Below are 20,864 nucleotides of genomic sequence, written 5' to 3'. Positions count from 1 at the left end.
AGTAAGGGCTAAACTCACCCTAGTTCTCCTTTAAGGGCCATTCACCCAGCCTAGAGTAACCACCACCAGCGTGCAGATGCAGGCAAAAAGACCGTTGAAAGGACACGTTATTTGGGAGTTATCTACATGGATTTCAAAAGCCAGAAGTTGCCGGCTGGACCTGTGGGAATCATCTGGGATCCAGGAGAACAACAAACTGGAACCATTTGAGTGCTGCTTCCCATGAGCCAGCCCGACCACAGCGGTGGTTTCTTGTTGACCTAAGCTTCAGGGCTCGGTCTACAGGCGAAGCAAAGGATATAATAAACAGCACAGAGAAAAGCAAATATCTTCAAAGTTTTTGTTCTGCTAAATCAGCATTGTGGACCTCAGGGACAGGAAAATTCAAGCCAAGATAGGTTGACCATTAAAAAGTTACAATTTGGAATACCACTAAAGAAGCAGGCAAAGGAAAATTTATATGACCACAAAATAAATTATGAGGATCGGCTTTTGGCAATGGCAGCATCAGTTTGGTTCCCATCAAATCAAATAAAATATTTGCAGAAATTATAAATATCATATATAACAATCTTGATCAGATACCACAATTTTTTTTTAATTGTAATTTATTCTAATAAATCCACAATTGAGAGATCCCTGTTTGATTCAACAAGCCCACGCTACGCAGATTTATATTCTGGTTTAAATAATATAATAGGACATGCCGATTTCAATAATTAATTTTAAACCCCCTTTGTTTTACATTTCCGCATCAGCTATTTTCTAAAAGATACCCAGGTTCTCATTTACCAGTAACAACTTAAACAACAGTAATTTGCAACTTAATGTAACTTTTATATCAAATGCAAATGGCCTTTTTGCCATTCAGATGGGAACGCTACATATTTAAGTGATTATATGTATTTTAAAATACATACATTTTGAGTAGAAAATAACGGGGGATGATTATAATTTTCTAACATAAAAACCTGTAAGAATTGGAACCTGAATGCCTGTAAACTTCATTTGGTCAGAAACAGAAGTACCATAAAAACATCCAAAAGCTGCAGAACATTGCTCCAGTTACATTGTGCCAACTTAAATAAGGTTACTGACCAGCAATGGGAGCTTTCAGGCTTTCACATACCTGCTGGTACTCTAAAATTGTGAGCCATAAGCAGCCAGAAATGGGGACTTTTTGTTTCCCTTATCAGTATTTCTGCCCCTGGCCCTGGCTCGGAACCGTGATTTCCCCTCAATCTACAAACCAGAATAAAATTAACGAGAAGGAATGAGAACGGGTTGCAGATGACTGCACAGGTACCACATAGTATCTCAAAGAAATACAGCTCTTGCAAAACTCTTCCTTTTGGTTTTGAAGGCTCCCATGACCATCTACACCATGGGGGACTTGAAGAAGGACACCACACACCAATCATGACCTGGAAATCAATCCTGAGGTCCTCAAGGCTAACGGAGATTTAACACAGCTCTATCAAATGCAGCACCATTTCTGGGTGCTTCAGCAACCCCATTGTGCCTAACGAATACCAACAAAACTCTGAATATCTGCTCTGCAGAGAGCTACAAACATCGTTCAAGCTGGAAAGAGCCAGCTCCAACCAACAAAAGCACACCTGCTTTTGCATATTGGGTAGCAAGCTCCAACACATTCTGTTATCTATCAGGATAATCTACAAATAGAAAGAGATGCACTCGTGCTTCACTGCAAGAACAACCATCTCAGGGGCTCTCTGGAAAGTCTAATGTGGTAGACATAAAAATTAAGAAGTCACTTGGCATTCAGGCATGGAACAACTCTCTGCTCTGTGGAAGCAAACCATTTGGATGGACTTTCTTGATGGCTTTGAACTCTGTCACACTGTTGTCCAAACCTCTTTTTCCGGCAAGTCCCCAGGCTTTCAAAGAGAACATGCCACTCCATCTAGGAGACGTCCTTTCCTGATGGGCAAGAGGAATTGTCTGTGCTTGCATAGGCATGCAGGAAGAGCTGCCATGGTACAGAGTGTGACCCTGCTTGAGATCACACTTAACTATTGAGCAAGCGAGCCCTGGGAAAATGAAAAGGAGGAACCCACAACGGGAATTGCTGGAGGCCAAGGCTGGTGCAGAGGATGACACAGGCTCCGGGTGCCGTGTGGCCTGGGAGAGCCAGGCTGGCTCCAACCCCTGCCACAGCACAAACCCACACCGAGCCAGGAGGAGTTCAAAGGCAGCAAACCCATTCTGAAGGAGCAGGGCTTTGGCCAATGCTGATTCAAGCACTGGCCCAGTTAATGCTAGGGACTGGACTCGTATCGCCCATGACTCTGGCTGATTCACTGGAGACTGAGCGCACTACATCCATACTAAGCCCAAGGAAAAGGGGTGAACTGCTTCTCTGAGCCTCCCTGAGCTTAATCCACCATTTCCCCTCCCCAGCCCCATATCTGAAGAAAGCAATCAGCATGGGCGAAGTATTTCTAAGAGCCCTGGCTACTGCTGACAACTCAAGAAGCATTATTCTGAATTACTAACAGACCTATACTGACTTTACACAGAATACAAAAACTGCCCATGAAACACCCCCGTGGCACTCCAAAAATACAAATTTTGCAAATTCAGAGGCTTATGCAAAGATCTCCTTGGTAAGAAGCCAGAGTGCGGTTGCCAAAAGTCAACAATGTGAATTTTTCAGATAAAGGAAACCTGACACCTCAAGCCCCAGATTGCCTGCCATTTCCATTCCGGTTTGGGTTTCAGAGAATAACCGCTGTGGAGTCTTTTCCCCTTGAGCCAGAAGAGATGGTTGGGGCTCCCCTGAGTCCAATGACTCTCTCTCTTCAAAGGGAGCTGGAGTGAGAGAGTTGCTATCAACATGCCAAACCACATTGGCTGGCTCTCACTGGCAACCTCCAAAATCGGTGTGGCCAGCAGGACAGACGACCAGCTGCTGCTGAAATGAGCTAGCTGAACGCCAAAAGGAGGAAAGGACCAGGGGCACAACCAAAGAGGGACCATGACACTCAGAGGTGCCGACCAGGGCTATGGGGGTAAGTGGAAGTAGATGAAGCCAATACATTGTGACAATGGAAATTCTGTTGCCTTTTTTTTTTTCCTATAAGCATTGCATTAATAAAGATATAAAGGTGGAAACAGCAATGAAAGCTGTGACCTTGGCTTCATTTCATAGGAACAGGAGCCAAATATTACACCAGGAGGCTGTTGACTGTGCCTAATTCTGTATGGAGCCCATGCAAAGAATGGCACCTGCCAACTAAAAGGCCTGTTTCCCCCCCAAAATCCAGCAGCTGCTTATCTCTGCTCTTCAGAGTCCACGTACTGGTCCACATCTACCTCCTGTAGCATTTGCTGCTAAAGACAAGAGGAGCACGATGGTGAAGCAAAAACCTTGAGCTCCACCTACAAGGCAGAGTTAACGTCACAGCTACTTCGCTGTAAGCTGACAATGCTGCTGGAGCTAACAGGTGGCCAATAAACTTATCACATTGTCCAGGAATTAAATCATCGCCAATGCAACACACCAAAGAATGTCCCATAGATGGGTACTTGGCTCAGTGAACACCTCTAAGAGGACTTACTAAGGGCATGTGGTCCTGTGAAGCAGGTCAAGAAAAGCTAGGCTTTACCCTCTATGAAGGAAAATGATGCACTTCAATGCTTCTCCCGTATGAGAATCAGCACTGAAAATCTTAGAAAAACTGGACCTACAAACCAGCCCCATATGGTGGGCTTGGTCAGGGATCTTATTATCAAGAACTCTCTCTGCCTTAGATGAGTTACTGCTCATGGAGAGATGGCTCCATGTTTTACCTGGGCTTTTTCTAGCCTGGGAGCAAACCCTGGTAACACTGGCGTTTGTGCCTACATGTGCCTACTGGTCCAGTGCCTACATCTAGGTGGAATACAAAGAGTCTTCCTAAAGGTACCAGCAGAATAACACATTGCCTCCAGTGAACTGACGAGTGTATTCGTCTGCAGCAAGAGCTGGAACAGATAGAATTTCTCCGCTTGCTGACACAGAGGCTATAAAGAGAAAAGAAAGTCATTAAAGTAGCAGAAGATATTTCTTTGAGTACATGGCACCAGCAAACAGGGCCAGCAGCTAATGTGCCTCACCCTCTTAAAAAGGTGTTTATAGCTGAGCTGTGCTGGTGATAGTGGTGCATTACAGCACCCCGGCAGTTGCCCAGAGGAAGAAAGATAGCATGGATGCTGCTGAGAGGTCAGGAATAGCAAAGGGGATTCCACAAGGAACTCTCCCTTCTTCCCCGCCTTTCTGGAGAAGGGTGAGAATCAGAGCTAGCCATGCCAGGATCCTGTTGTGCCCACCACAGCTTGAATTGGGACTTCCCTACACCTATGCGTTTCCCTGGAAGAAAATGACCTAGAGAATGACCAAGAAAATGGCACAGCACTGACAGACCTCTCCGCCCCATACAAGCACCAAGAGAAGAGCCACACCACTCCAAGGCAGGGTGCAAATTCCCAGAGCGCTGAAGTATCGGGGAAAAAATTAAGCAAAAAAGGACAAAAGAACGTAAATAAATAAATAAAATTAAGTCTACAGCAGCCAGGTATGACAACCATGTCACGAGATGAGAGTCCTCTGGAGTATGGAAGCACACGTGGAGCACATTTCTTGCAAGACCTGGAGTGGACCACAGTCTACCTCTGTCATACTGATAAGGAAAAAATCACTCAGTGTTATCCATAAAACAAACGAGCAAGTAGATCATCATGTAAAGAACACTGAATACTCAGGAAAAAATAAATTCTTTTCAACAAGGAATCCATAATTAATAAACATCTGGTTGTTTCTGGTCACCAAGACCTTCAGAAGTCATAGAAGTCGTTTTCTCTTCTATCTCTTCTATGCATAAGTTAAAAAGGGAAAATCAATTATGCCTTTTTTCAACTGTCAATCAGTCTCTCAGCCTTGAATTAACCAGATGTTGAATTAAATCCAATGAATAAAATAATGTGAAGAAAACAGTTGCTCTGAAGCAGTGGAATACACTACTCCCCAAATGGGCTTAATATTTCAATCAACGCTGTCTCCAAGCTTTTAACCAATTATCTCCCGCAATTTGATTTTGTTTTCTTTAAATCTTCAGCAGACACAAACTCCTTTGAGTCATTTCATTTAATACAAATAACTAAACAGTTTACAATAAATTTGGGCTATATTACAAGTTTGTTTCTTTCAAATCTGAAGTACCAGGGGTTTAAAATAAACATAATCCTTTCCAGTTTTAAAAATTTGTCAACCATTCTCCAAAATAAACCAGAACATAGACCACACTGTTCATTAATATTCATTCAACCTAGGATACCTGGTGTCCCTATCTAACATGAAATTCAGGTGTGCAGAAGACTATTCTGTACCTACTTTAAAATACAATCATCAGTTACTGACAAATATATTTAAAATATGAAAAAAATTACAAACTGGCCCACTGGCTACTCGACTAGTCCTGGGATTTTATTTTGTCTGGGATTCTCTAGGGTTTATTCAGAAAACAAAGTAATTGCACAAACTCAGAGGCACAGTTCTCCATCAAGAAAGTCTTCCATATAAACATGCAAAAACCCACACCGAGAGTGCCTCATGGGTGAATCTAAAAAAAGCAAATACTATGAAAGGAGTAATGCTGGAAGAAACACTAGGTGAACGTAGAGGCAGAGGTAATACGAAGAAAACAGAAGTGTGCAGATTTACTTGTTCCAGTCAACAACAGTAACTAAAGTTTATTGATTTCAGTTTCAGCAGCTAATAATCCATGAAAACATTTTTATATGGTACAAACAATACTATCCCATATTCAAATTTCTATCAAAGTAATAACATAGGCCAGGATTTTCTCACATTCATTGCGATTTACTTATCAATTAGTACAGTAATATCTATTTTAAAATATAAATATTACTAAGTGCAAATAGTTTTTGTATCCAAATGTAATTTAGCTGCTAAATTATACCAAAATATCTAAGTAAAGAGACTGAAAAAAATAGAACTGTTAGCTACAAAAATAGCTGAACACATTCTCAGCCACTGTCTCTCAACTGTTCCCTTTATATCCACTGTAAAAGTATTTCCAACACACTAATCATATCTATTCAGACGAAACTAAAATTATATGATTTCAAACTATTTTAATTAGAAAAAACAGTCCGTGAACAACTGCTTTTACTCTTCCAACTAATTATATACCCTTAAAGGCCAAATATTCGGCCAGTATGCAAAAATAGCCATAGCCTTTTATTAAGGGTAAAACAACAGATAAGAGTTTGTAAGAAAAATAAAGATGCTCTTTGCCTCTACCAGCAACACTGTCCAATATAGGAAACTACACTTAATTTTAAAATTTTAAAGGCATATATGTCAAAGTCTTAGTAACTCCTTATCAGAGACTTACTAAAAGTAAGTCTATTCACAGCACTGTAACTTGCTGGACTGCATGGATAGTATTTCCTTGGAGATACTTCACCTAACAGCCAAGATGTTAAAAAAACCCTACGTTTCTAAAAAGCTCTCCCCTAACTCAAAACGAATTAAGCTGCATGTAAACCCCACAGCCCTGCCAAGAATCCTTTCCTACCTGGAAAATTTTTGTGACCAACAGTCAAATAAAAAAAGATTGAACTGATTAATATTTGAATCTGACATCTGTCTAAGGACAGCATAAAAACACTCAAATTAGAGGGCTAACTACTCTTTTTTTTTCTTTTACCTATGCACCTGTCATACTCTTTATGCAAAGGCTGTTTATTAAAGGCAAGCAAAACCCGTGATTTCCCGTTTTGTAGTGGTCATGGTCTGATCTTTTCCATATTCAATGTAGTTTTCTACAAAAAACCAAAACTGATTTCAAATACAAAGCTATCTAATCCACAAATAAAAACTACAGCAATGTTCTGCTCTTCCTAAAACAAGTTTGAAGCCATGATTATATTAAAGACACAGATGTGAGGGGATTTTTCAACTTCCAAACAGATATGCAAACAAAGTATTACAATCCAGGGGCGCAGGTAAATGAATAAGCAAGCAAACTACGTGAAGTTAGCGCAGCGTCCTCTCAAATCCTGCAATCCCTTCTAGAAAGTCTGGGTCTACATCTCCCTCTTCTTTACTCATGTTCTTCTCACATGGCTTGGTCTCAGAAACTTTCCATGCCTGTAACGGAAACTTGAGCCAACTTCTTAAATGTATGATTTCTTCATCTCCACTCATCATCCACTTCTGTTTCTGAGAAGCTCCTCATCATGACACCTGTATCTCAAGAAGCAAAACAGGAAACATCACAGGGATGAAGCAAGGAAAGATGAATAATAATATGCCTCTGTGTCTTTAATAAAATCCCAACTTTCATTCAAGTTCCTTTTAGGAAATCAGTTTCCTTTCACAAAAGCAAACTTTTGCCAAACTAGGCATGTAAACATTGCCTGCCAAAATGGGGGTAACCAATGAAATCTCCCATGTGCACCTCCATTCCTGACATGATGAGCAGGAGAAATCCTGTACCAGCTAGCCTTACATACTGTGCAAAACATCGTCGGGTGCCAAGCTTGCAGAACTAGTGTGCGGCAGCCAGCTCAACTAAAAGAAACCGCTGACCCATCTACTAACTTATCTGCTACCGAAAACAATGCAAGTTATCTTTACCCAGGACCCGTTTGTCCAAGTAAGTAGAGCTCTAGCCCTCAACTGAGATGAAAAACAAAGATGTAAACCTCTCCTCTACTTTCCCCAATGCTCCTTAATATACGCAACTTCCACAATACATTTGTGTTTTTACACACTTAATCGGGTACCGGAGGAGACGCTTTCTCTGCATTACAGCAGTTTAACTACAAGGTAACAAAGGCCTAAGGTACTTTCAACGTGTCTTTGTCCCCAGACTCATGTCATAAAATTTGGGGTTGTGGCGGAGTGGACTTGCCTGTCTGTTTCTGCCATCCAAAACTCGGGATCAAGCAGGCCCAAAGCCAACAGCAACACTGTTCAGAGTCTAACAACAAAAAGGCAGAGGGATGACTCATCCGCAAAATGGAGATACAGCCATCTTGTGTCCAAACAAGCAGCCCAAACCATTTGCCTGCCTCACGATTTTGCCCGAACGCTGAACGAGGTGGTGCAGGAGAAATGATCTCTGCAGCCTCCCCGGCCATGAAGCCTTCAGGGCAGATAAGCAGGCACCAAAGCTGTTCTGCCAGCCAGCTCTCAGCCAGACAGAAGCATGAAAGTAATTTTCTCTCTCCCTTTTAGGGTTAAGGCCATCTTTAAATAAACACTAGCACCAAAATCTCTTCCTAGCAGAGGCAGAGCAGATCCTACCTCTTATCAGCTACCATCTCAAATTCTCAGAATTCCATGTCCCATCTGAAATCCTCCTTTTCTTCTACAAACACACTTGACAGCAGCATGCTCCATACACAGGGCACACTTCACTCAGAAAGACAGCACAGTCCTTCGCCAACTCCTCCCAGCGAAACAACAGGCCGTTCCTGCTCTCTTACACTAGAAACGAGGGACAGCCATAGGGACACAGTCACATCCGAGCACAAAAGGTCTTGGCTTTGGTTCTTGCACATTGCAGTACAGAAGATAACTGAGCCTTGGACAGTCAAAGCGAGAAACCCTCTGACAACGCTCTGGTTATTGCAGAAACAATAGCTGTCAAGTAACCGGACAGAAATGTATTTGCTGTGCAAGGATTATATGTCAAAGAAAAACACATATTCTGAACTCTGGGAGTAGTCCTTACCCTCAGAAGCGTTTTGGAGGCAAACAGTCCTGAAAGCCTGCACCTCAGTGATCATGTCCACTATTGTGAAACATGCTATTGCCTACTCAGGCAACTGAAAGGCAACTATCACAGATTTCGAAGGCTTACAGAGCACAAAAGCCGAGGCAGCCACACACATCCCGTCAGCAAGTCATCCAGAACATGTCCAGATAACCATCCAATTATTTTATACCACAGTGATTCTTAATCTTTTACCATGATCAGTGTACACAAGAAGCAGAAACTACCATTTCACTGTTCCATACTCATAACTCCATATTCTCTCTGAGCATCAGAAATTAACTGACAAGTAATTCAATTTATTATTGACATCCTCACTCGTTAATCAGATGTCTACATTCAGCATATGCACCGTACAGATTACAAGGCACCCAGGCTGCTGACTGTTAAATGCAGAAAGAGAACTGCAGAAAAAGATTAATAATTGTCAAAAAGATCTGACGCTGGCTGTCACCTGAAACAACCGAGGAATTTCCTGTTTTCTTTTGAAGAGACAATTTACTGGCAGGCTGGTACTTCTAACTTTGATCTTCATAGCAGCCAACACTGGCAGAAGAATTTTGTAGCTCAGTAACAAAACACAGCAACCTCCTGGACTGTTAACTCAATTACAGTATTTTGGCAAGGAAGCCTTTCCCTTATACCTTGGGGAAAGTCTTAAGATTACACAGGGCATGTTTTAAAAGCACACATGCCTCAATTATTTGCTGTAACTGTTCATGAACCTAATTGCTTTCAGAGAAAAAGTATTCCACAGGAACTTGCTTGGAAGACTGATATTTTCCCTTGTTTCCTGAGGAAACAAGGGTTACATAACCACAACTGACTGTCCCATGCACAGAAACGTAAATTATAAGGCCAATTTCAACCTGATCTGATGGAAAAGGATAGAGATTTCACAGGTGCTCAATTCCTACAACAGGGATGCAGAATAAATAACCAAGGCAGTCCCCTGAACAACATGCCTCGTTCACAAAAATCATCGAGACATTATATTTTAATTAAATATACACAAAAACTATGGGGCAGTGAGGGGCTGCTCAGACACTGTGCTGTTGGGAAAATCAGGGATGCTAACAGTATTGCTATATAATGGAAAGAAAGAAGGGAAGATGTTTACGGTACCTCAGTGACACCAAAACTGAAAAAGCTGCAGTAAACTCATCTTCCCTAGTTCAGCTGCTCACAGAGCTACTTTTTAATCTATGGAGCAATACAGCCATGCCTTGTGTGCCCATCTCAATTCCATCTTTACGTGGGCTGCTGCTGACATGCCAGCAGGCACTTCTCGGGATTCATTAAAGGCATTTGGTCAACAGTTGTCCTCTTTCGCCAACAAGAAACTGGAAAAATAGACACATACTGCAGTGCAAGTGGCCTCATAAAATCCTTAAAAAAAAAAAAAAAAGAAAACTCTTCTCAAACCCTTTCAACAGGATTCTATCCAGGCAGGGTAAGCTAAGCACTGCCACGACAGGTCAGATTGCTGGTCCATCTGTTTGAGAATCCTGCCTCCTGTGATCGGGACCAGATGCTTCAGAAGGTGGAACAGCTCAGGTAGTGAACAATGATGTAATTCACCCAAAGGGGAAATTCCTTCCTGACCTCATCAATTAGCGTGAAGGTTTATATGCTTATTTTATTTTTAATCCTATTTACTGCAACTCTGGATGTTGTCATTATATATATAAATGTCCAGGTCTGCTTGGAATCCGACTAAACTTTTGGCCTCAGCAATATCATGTGGTATAATTATGCCAGGTTTCAAATGTACTGATTTTCAATTTCACTTAAACATGCCTTTGTTTGTGCACTATGGGAACTAGCACAGCTATTAACTACCTCTCTTCCCCTTCTGAGGGCTCCAGCCCTTGGCTTGCACCATAAACTCCCATCCCATACGGTGCTCTGTTACAAAGCAGGAACGTAATCCGAGGGCCTTTAAGGCAACAACTTAGCAACAGTTATCCAGCAACATTTCTATATGCTAAACTTCTGGGATCTGCTGGTAGGATCTTTCTGGCAGCTCCACCAGAATTTCACCAGGCCTTACCCTCTTTCAGATCCTGCAAGCTCACTTTTCTGATCCTTTCCACTCCAGAGCTGCCACCTTTATAAGCAAACTGTTTTGCCCTGTGTTGTGTGCCTTCAACCCCCCTGAGATTCTGATAAAATTAGTTATAAAGGAACCAACAGGAAGCATACCATGCTGGGCTTTTCAAGTCACACAGGAACCTCTCCCTCTCAGCAAAGAATTCCCATCTCCATGCCTGGATAAAGAACAACAGTGTTCAACCAAGAAAAACCAATCCCATTTTGCTCATGGCTGATGTTCCTGTGGGATGCAGGTTCCTCTGTTAGCCTACGTTGTTATGGATGAGCTCATGACATATTCACCATGATTATTACGCTAAGTACTTACTAAAGCTCCAGTGCTATTAGTCACTGCTGTTTCTGCTCACACAATGCTTGCAAGAGGCATGAGGGACAAAGCCACACCTTCATTCAACAAGCTTGTTGAAAAAAAAATAATGATCTATGCAAGCAGCAGACAAGGATGGGAGACTCTTAAAGCAAACTTGAGGTTCTAGATCCTCTCGTCTTCCCAAAACAGTCCTGCTTTCAGTAACTATTTGGGCTGCATTTTCTTCTCCTAGCCTCTGGGAAAAGAAGAGAACTTTGGACCCCAGGCCACAGGTTCTTAATCCCAAAGATCAGGTCCAAACGTAGGGCTGGCTGATATCTCATGGGAAGATGGCCCCCCAAGGAGATGACGAAGTTTTTAGAGCATCTGTGAGAAACAACAAACAGCCATCACTGTTTTACCGCAAGTGTTTTGATTATGGGCTTGGAACTGGTGAATTATGGCAAGAGAGTACTACTTTGCCTCAACCAAAAAGAAAATTACACCATTTCATCCTTCTTTAGAATAATCCTCAGGCAAGCAACCGGTCAAGAGAAAACTCCTGTCTAAACCCATGGTCCATAAACAAATGGAGCTCTTTAATGATCAAAATAGCACTAACAGAACTGGTAACAGGCAACACTTTGCCAAGTGTTAGCTCATTAAGTAATGCAACCACATGCAACTTTGTCTATTTGAGTATCATATACTGATCAGAGTCAATAAAAATCACAAGTCTCATGGCTGTCAAATTGTCCCATGGTATACTTCCCAGTGACCTCCCCATGCTGTTTAATAGTTATGCAGCAGTTTTAGGAACTCTGCTCCAGAGCGATGATCTTAATACTTTCTTCCTAAGAGGCCATATACACTTTCCTGTTCTTCTGTCTCACGTGTGTAAAGACAACACACTGGTCAGAGTAACTTCTACAATGCTCTTAGGCAACGCTCAAACAGAGGTCCAAGCCACAAGTTTCAGAGCAGTGCCATACCAGCATCTCCAGGACCTCTGATCAGCCATCAAGTGGTTTGCCTTTGGCATTTCAGGATTTGCTGAGGTTGAAAGAGAAGACAGTAATGATAGAGAACAATTCTCCCATCAGCAGTAGCAGAAGTAATCTTGGAGGCCTCGAGTGCAACGCTTTCACCACTTTTGGATTGTTACTGAATACGAAGTCAAAAAGATGAGATATTTTCTGTTTGTCACACATAAAAATGGAGTTTGGGTAAGGAAATCTTTTAATGGACTCAAAGGTATTTTTGGCTGCTAGAATTCTCAATCTGCTGTGCTAAAATTAGCTTCGAATAAATGTGCAATACAAGCAGTACATACTTTGCCTAAGAAAAAATCCACTGGCCACTTACAGATCATGTGAACTTGGTTATTTAGTTGAGCTAAGAACACCAGTTATTCCAAGCCTTATCTGGCTGTAGATTTGGATCTATTTAGCAATGGCACTGCCACATACCAAAACGCACAACGAGCCACAGCTCATTACCAAAGTGAAGGCAATTTGCTGAAAAAAAACGTTGCTGCCATTTAACAAGATGGTCATGAAGAAAAGAGGTAAGATTGAAAAAGCCCGTGCCTCTGCCTCTACCCTTCCAACCTTCCCTCTGAAAAGAAAAAGCAGTCCACCCTTCCTTCCATATTACAGTATAAAGAAATTGGATGCCTTCAACTATCACTCCCTGGTGTCCACCAACCAAAGTTATGGAAGATGATACTCTTACTTTTTTTTCCCCTTCAAGCTTTTCATCAACGAGTAGAAGGGTTCCCTAAGTTCTGCTCTGTTTTTACCACCAGTGTCACTCTCAGAAGTTGGTTCTAATGTTGCTCATCGGAGTGTACACCACGATCTGAGCAACGGCAAAATAGAGTCGTTCAAACATACCAACTACTCTCTGCTGGGTAAAGTTCACAGCAGCTGTTCAAATCCCAGAAAGAGATCTGAGAGGAGCGCCATAAATAACGAGATCACATGGAGTCTCCCATTGCACAACCAACGTACATCTTTTCCTGTTCAGGAATTTATGCTTCCCACCCTACGCTGTCAGTCAAGAGCATATTCCAAACTATATTTTCAGGATGATCCAGAGGATATTTTGGAAAGTAATACAGCCCTCCTGCCAGGCGAGTCTTTTCAAAATACTCCTTCTATTCCATTACAAAAAAGACAATGTTTCTATAATCTTGTCCAAACCGCGGTCTTTCTCAGGAGCAAGCCATAGACCCACTCGTGCCTTTATACATCACGGATGTATAAAACCAGTTCCAGCAAGACTGACAGCCTGGCGGGAACGGAAGGGGACTACTCCTTCACAGACTCAGGAGCTATGTTTGTCTTCAGAAGTGAAAATGTAAGGTATTTTCTCAGACTCCAATTTCAGCAAATCCCTGATTTGAGCAGCAAGATTTTTAAGATCATTAACACATTTTACTGTTAGATTAAAATTATACCCAGTTCTCCTAAAACACCTCATTCGAAGGCCTCTCTGAGGAGAGAATCAATTTTCAAAGCAGTGCCTGGCTATAACTGAGAAAGAAGATATATGGCTATTTTATAAAATTGAGATTCTTTTTTTCTTTTTCTGGAGTTTTGCCACAAATTGCCTTCGAGGGCTTGGTTCAGAAATTCCAAATTCAGTTTATTGTTTTTCTCATTGAGAACTAACTCCTTTTAGTAATTCTGTTAATCTTGGAGTTTGGAGTTATTTTTATTAAAGTAACGCCCAGAGTTCAGATATTCCATAAAAAGATCAGGAATTATTTTTATTAAAGTAACACCCAAAGCTTAGACATTCCTTGCAAAAAGCAGGCAAAGCACCTTCATTCTTAAAAAGGTCCTTAGCCTTTTCCTTGTAAGCACAGATTTCACAGAGACAACTGAACACTGAGAAGTTTTATCAGCCTTTTTTTTTTTTTTTTCTGGGAGTTGGAAAAAGGAGTTATTAAGGCAGGATTTTTCCTGCCTAAAGACATCCTGAACCTTTTGCTCTTAACACAAGGTGTTGGTTTTTTCCTCCTCCCTTCTTGTCTTCTGTTACAGAAGTAGTACTGATTTCTGCTCCCCGATATCAGATTTCTCATGGGACATTCGCGCTGGCTTTGGGGTGTTCTGCCAGCAGTCATTATCTCTGGTCATACTCAGTACCTGTCCCTTCGTCAGCAGGGAGTCCTGCCGACCCAGGCAACACCAATTTCTGACAGAGCTTGTTAGACTACAAGAAACTTGTTCTTAGCCCTTAACTCTTATGCCACAACAGAAACAGGGCTGCAAAGTAAAGGATCTTACCTTCTTTCTCAGGGGCCCGAGGCACTGAAACCTTCTGCTCTTCAGTGGCAGCCCTGTCTCAAGGACAAGAACAAGTGCTGCCTTTTTGTGTGAGCGACTATGTTAATAAACTAGGTGACATCACCCAGGTTCCTTACCATGACTAAAACACGGTTTAAGCATTCGGAGGGCAAAGGGAACGCCTTTTGATTGCTACTTCCGATTCAGAACATATGCAACCATGACTGAAGAGCGTGCTTTGTCAGCAAGCCTCCTCCAAACACCATTGCTCTTTAGGCATAACAGGCCAAAGACATCATGGAGTTAATAGCACGTTTTCCAACAAGATGCTTCTTCTCTGTTGAAGAAGGCACGTAGTGACAATTTTCAATCTCTTTAATGTAGAAATTAGGGCTGGGGCAAAAATTCCTTCGAAAGAGAGGTTAAGTTGCAACATCCCCACCTTTCCCTCTGCAGCGTGTATAATTTCAGCTTGCTCAATAGCAGCGGCACTCCCGAGTTCAGGAGGACTTTAAAAGGAACGATTATGCTCACAAAAGTAAGCTAACGTGAATAAACTGCCCAGGCAACAGGGAGACATTCCAGAGCCCTGTGCTGTCACCAGGCTTTTGGCCAATGCTGCTTAATCATATATGCAAAATGCAAATTACATAAAGATTCATCATAGGTTAGAATATTCTCAATGAATAATTTTGCATTGCGCTGAAGAAACTTCTTGGCAAACCAACCTTGGACAAAGGCACTGGGATATTCTCCCTATTTTCAGAGTTTCTACTTGGCGTCAGCGGTACAAGTGGCACAGCAAAGGCTTCCCCTGAGGGTCTTCTTGACAGACCGGGAGGCAGAAAGAAGGAAGTTTGAGAACAAGTTTAGCACCACCCGAGTGTCACTCTGCTGAAATTTGTAACTCTTATGGCTATAACACACCACAGCAGCTGCTACAGGCTACATTGTCATCTGGGCTCAGACGGCACATGCCAGTTCATACTATCTGAGCGTGTAACACTGGACTGAAACTCAAAATGTTCATGGCACGGGGGAAGATACTTTCACAAGAAGGCCCACAGAGTTTACAACTCCAGCTTTAAACACAGCCACACTCATAGCTTAGAAATATGTAAGACCCTCTTGAGCCTTGTCACAGAATTTATAAAGCTCTATCTGAAAAGCTTTGATTTTCTGAGCTGCACTGAGTATAAAACCTAGCCAGCCACATTTTAGTTATGAAGAGAGAGGTAACTTTTCCACCACTTAGCAGAAGATTATAGTTTTCGCATAAGATTAGAGAGTCATGGTTGTAACTTCATCTGAAAACTGCATTTACAAAGATCTGACTGTTCAGCAGCTCCCATGGACACAACAGAGCGGTCAGATTCTCAACAACATCCGAGTTATAATTGAGAGCAACTTGCTAACGCTTTTTTGCGGTATCTTATATATGCAAAGTTTTAACTGCTTTGAAAGCCTTCCCTCGCACCCTTTGTGCGATCAGACACCACTAAATCTACATATCATACACAGCTTTTTAAACAGCATTGGGTAAGCTAGTAAGATTTGCCTCTGTACAGCATTCTCAAAAATAAACGCGACTAAAGATAACTTTGGCACAATTTTTTTAAAGGTCGCAAGCTTTCCCCATCCAAGACATCTAATAATTCAGCATGAACAAAGGTCCACAAGAGTTTGAGAATCTGTTTCTGCTCATGCCTACAAGCCCAACTAGTGCAAATGAACATAAAGAAATAGATCTACTGTCTCTACCTTATCTGCCTTTGCTTTTATTCACCAATTTTTTACTAACAATTAAAGAAAGCACTTTATTTCTACATGCAATATCATGAATTAATGAGTAAAGATAACTGCAGAAATTTGAAGTAAAATTTCAAAAGGTGGCTGCACTTTCCATTCCAAAGCATACTTGTATGGTAAAACTAAAATATAAAAACTCGCAACAAAACAGGGTATAGTTTTGCTAGGACAGAACTTCGATAACTGCACTTAGGTCAGGAAAAGAAACCACTACCTGCCGGTCGCTCATGGTTCAAGCACCATTCTTCTCATGCAAACGCGTTAGGCAAATGCGAAAGGCACGTGCCCCGGAGAAGCTTTAGCTTTGGTTGCCTCTCCTTAAACACGTTTTGTCTCGACAGGTAAGTTGGTGAAATACTTGTGCTGCTACCTCAGGTCCACGAATACAAGCGGAGCTGGGAGCCGCCTGAGATTTCTATGCGCTTCACAGTGCTTCCAGCTCGGCTGTGAGGAAAATTGTAACATTACTAGTTACAGACGGCCGGGTTTAGGAAGCCGGAGAAAAGGGTTTCGTTCTGACACGCTGCTTTATTGAAGCGCGCGGGGCCGCACCGGATGGCTGCCGAGCACAGTAGCCCCGGCCAGCGTGACAGCAGATGCGCCATGAGGCAGGGCTCCTCGCCGGCTGACCGCTGGGGTGGGCCGGGCCGCTGGGAAGGCGGGCAGAGCTCCCGCTACAACCACGGCGCCGGGACGCCGCTATGGCGCCGGGTCGGGCTGAAGCCGGGCACAGGAGACGGAAAGCCCTCCCGCGGAGGACGGAGGGGGAACCCACCCGGCCCGGCGGTCCCACAGCCCGCTCCGGAGCCTCAAGCGCAGCCGGAGTCGGCCCCGGTCGCCCCCTCCCCACCGCCGCCCGTGCTCTCTCCTCAGGCGGCCCCTTCCCGCCTCGCAACGGCCCCCCGCGCGCCGCCACCGCGCGCCGCGCCCCCCCCCACCCCGCGCCAACCGGGCGAGGGGAGGGGCGAGGGCGGGGCGCCCCCGCGCGCGTGCCTCGCCGCGGCCCCCACTCACCGCCCGGCGGGCGCTCTCCGGCCTCACAACTGCAGCGGCGGCGGCGGCAGCCGGCACAGCACGGCACGGCCCGGAGGCGGAAGCGGCGGCAGGAAGTGAGGTCGGCGCGGAGGGGAGGGGGGCGCTGCTTCCGGGGGAAGTGGATGGATGGGGACGCGGGCAGAGGGGCTGCGCCGCCGGGCCGGGCCGGGCGTCCGTCCGTCCCGTGTAAATACCGCGCAGCCGGGTCGTCGTACGGACGGTGTAGCGTAGGAAGGAAAAGGGGGAGACGCGGGGGGAGGGCGGGCCCCGGGGTTCCCGCGGCCTCTCACTTCCCTCTGCCCCGCGCTTCGGTTTTTCCCGGTGACGGGCGGGGCAGGTGTCCGGAGGGGCCGCCGCCGCAGATGGCTTCACCCCAACGAGCCCCTTTCCCCGGGGCGCACGGGCCTGGCCGCCTCCCGCCGGGGTTGGTGCGGCCCGGTTCGTGCTTCGGTCCCTACAGTACAGATAATTCGGAACTGCAGTGCTATTTACCACTGCCCCAAGGCTTCATCTATTTTAGCACAGAATTGGGGAAAAAAACCCTCCTTCTGGGCGTAGGCCCCCAGCGCTGTGGGCGGTTTGTTAGTGTTCTGCTCACCGCTCAAGTCGTGCGATGTTAGGAATTACAGCAGGATACATCTTCAAGTAGTTTTCATGATGCTTTTATTAAGAAGTGATTTATGCAGTATTCTTTAAATTAAATGAGTTTGTGATTTACCTAGAAAGAAATAAAGTAACTGGGGTGTGATGTCTCTTCTGCATAAGCCATGATCTTTCTGTTTATGCAAATTTTTATAGACAGTTCCATTCTTTAAAGCAATTTGGCTAAATTACGCTAACCACCTTTGCTATTAACATTACCGTATTGGCTTAAAGTGTCTTCTAGACATCCAATTCACCGTGTACTTCTCAGAGCTTCTCCAGGAAAGGTTCACAGTATTGCACGTGCAACCTCCATATAAACAGAGAGGGCAGAATCTCTCCGCTACCGCCAGCAACATGCTGGGCTCTCAGAGCTCTTTGTTCGCCTTCACAAGGCAGTAAGGCCACAGTATCTTCACTCACATTTACTGAAATCATTCAGCAAATTCAGCACTGTGTGATCAAGAAACAAAAAGGTTTCCCAGCAGATAGGTACTGCTTTACTTTCCCTAGGGTGCCGTTACCAGAAAACGTAGGAGCTGATTTCCAAGGTGCTGGCAGAGAGGGAAATAATTTAAAATATTGGTAAGACTGCACTTCTCTACCTTCGGAGGTTTCTCTGGGCAGGTCTGTCCTGTGTTGGGTACTTTCATGCTCAATGTTTCAGTAGGCACTCAGTTTACTTCATGGGGCTCTGAGAACAAAATTTTTTAGGAGAGTCCCCTTCCTTTACCCCTTGCCTTTAGCTATGTATCAATTAAGAGGCCTTGAAGATAGCTCCACACTGACTCTTATCATCAGCACTGGAAATAAACCCTGGGTTGCTACAACTGTGGGCTTCACTCCACTGAGAGCTGTACGCTTTCAGTCTGTTTTGGTGGCTGCTGCTGCTGTTGTTCATACTTCCTTGCTGAAAAAAAGAAACACCGATCAACACCAATTATACCATTTATTATATACATGCATATATATGTGTGTGCCTGTATACATATCTATATATATACACATGTATAAATAAGATAACAATCAAGAAACAGACTTGGAGAATGTCATTTCACCACTTAGCCACACAAGGGGAAGTTCGACTCACCACGTGGAACTAGTCCTTTAGTGCATGGCCTTGGAAAGGCTGAACAGTGGGGTCATAGCAAAACATCAGTAAATTAATGGCAGAAAACTATGATTCTGTTCAGGTCCTTTCATTTAAAAAAAATTAAAGACTATGGCTACAGATGACCTGAGCGACTTGTTAGTCACAAAGTTGATCTCCACATCACTCATCTCCTCCACAATATACAAGCCACAAGCTAACAACTACATTGACTTCAAAATTAATCTGGTTAGCAAGGCAAAGGGAGATCAAAGAGTTGTGTGTGGTGGAACAAACACCAACAATGAATGCCAGCAGGCATTACTCTGTAGGAACAAAAAAGGATCTGCTTCCTACAGAATGCAATGGCCTGGCTTAAGAGTCTTTATATTAAATCTTTACATTTAAAAGGTGGTTTCAATTCATTAACTATTTCTTGCATGTATTCCCTCTAGGCATGCATGTATGGCAGAAGTGAAGCAAGTACAGGTGTTTCTCTGAACTGGACCTCTGGAACATCAGAGGCATGGGGCCCTTTCCTACCTCCATCCTGACCTTCAACATTAAGACAGGAGTGGCAACACATATTGGTACAGTAAAATTCTCATTTATTTTCAGTGTATGAAGTTGAATTACTTGCAATTCCACAGTCCTCTCAACTTTTACAAATCCTTCCACGTTTTGACAATAGTCAGACATTCCCAGCTCTCTTTAACTTCACCATCGGATTCGTTTTGTCAGCTAGAAGAGACTCGCACGGCCGCTCCCTCACACCTCAGTCCTGTGCCCCACGCTCCGGCAGAACCCCTGCTCGCAGGGTGCCACAGGTCCCCACCGCAGGGGGACAGGCCGGCTGGAGGCCACCCCCGCAGGAACCGTCCCCAGTAACCCCACGGGCCCAGGGGAGCCCCCTCTCTCCGTTGACTCACCGATAGAGTACATCTCCAGCTGCTGCCGCAGGCGGATCTTCTTCATGCTGTCGTAGAAGTTGGGCTCGGGCGGCGTCTCGGCGGCCGGGGGCAGGGTGAAGATGCGCATGATCCTCCTCTTGTTCCTGCGACGGGAGCAAGGCGGTGAGAGGCCCGGCCCGGCTACACGTGGGGCCGGCGCGGCCGCTGTCCGGCGGGAGCCCTCGCCCCGCCTCCCACCGCCCCCCCTTTCCTCCCTCACCGGCGGGCGTAGACGAGGAGGGCCAGGCTGGCCAGCACCACCAGCAGGTACACGTTGGTGGCCTCGTTCCACGCTTCGTGCACCGAGTAGTCGATGGCACCACTGTCGCCCAGCGCCGCCGAGCCGCCGCCGCCGCCTACCCCCCCGGCCGCCGCCGCGGCCGCCATGGGGGAAAAGCAGCCGTTGGCGGACGGCCGTTAAGGGCGGTGCGCGGGCGGGAAGTGACGTCAGGCGAGGCGTCCGGGCCGGCGTGAGGCGCCGTGCCTCGGCCTGAGGGCCGCCATCTCGGGACGTCAGTGAGGGGCTGCGACCCCCCCTCACCTTCAGTTTCCCCTCTAGCTGCCAGTGCCTGCGGGAGGGGACATCAGTAAGTGTCAGTTTCTCCCCCAGCCACCGGGGTTATATAGAATCGTAGAATCGCCCAGCTGGGAAGGGACCGTTCAGATCATCTAGTCCAACCATGAGCCTAACTCTGACAAAAACCATCACTAATCTAAACCGTATGTCTAAGCACTATGTCTGCCCATCTTTTAAATACCTCAAGGGATGGTGCCTCAACCGCTTCCCTGGGCAGCGTGTTCCAATGCTTAATAACCCTTTCAGTG

The 20,864-nt window shown here is 44.7% G+C and overlaps 2 protein-coding genes across 6 annotated transcripts in view; both read right to left on the bottom strand.

The window, feature by feature from the left end:
- SLC20A2 (solute carrier family 20 member 2) overlaps positions 1-17,680 on the bottom strand; it is a 58,553-nt gene extending 40,873 nt beyond the window's left edge. For 3 of the 5 annotated variants that reach the window (XM_074589345.1, XM_074589338.1, XM_074589342.1), the window contains exon 1: positions 17,337-17,565. The gene's annotated coding sequence lies outside the window, so the exon portion shown is untranslated. Of the gene's footprint in view, positions 1-16,536; positions 16,767-17,336 lie in introns of those variants that run through there. The other 2 variants (XM_074589349.1, XM_074589340.1) reach the window with 2 other exon arrangements.
- Positions 17,681-18,003: 323 nt separating this feature from the next.
- Positions 18,004-20,426, bottom strand: SMIM19 (small integral membrane protein 19). Its single transcript, XM_074589353.1, has 3 exons — positions 20,260-20,426; positions 20,019-20,143; positions 18,004-18,909 (listed from the first exon to the last, which is right to left on the bottom strand). The coding sequence occupies exons 1-3, from the start codon at positions 20,424-20,426 to the stop codon at positions 18,839-18,841; spliced, it is 363 nt and encodes a 120-aa protein (XP_074445454.1). The 3' UTR covers positions 18,004-18,838.
- Between the last annotated feature and the right edge of the window lie 438 nt (positions 20,427-20,864).

Source organism: Larus michahellis, chromosome 5 (genome assembly GCF_964199755.1).
Source record: "Larus michahellis chromosome 5, bLarMic1.1, whole genome shotgun sequence".
NCBI classification, from domain to species: Eukaryota; Metazoa; Chordata; class Aves; order Charadriiformes; family Laridae; genus Larus; species Larus michahellis.
This window is presented reverse-complemented; position numbering and strand designations above follow the sequence as displayed.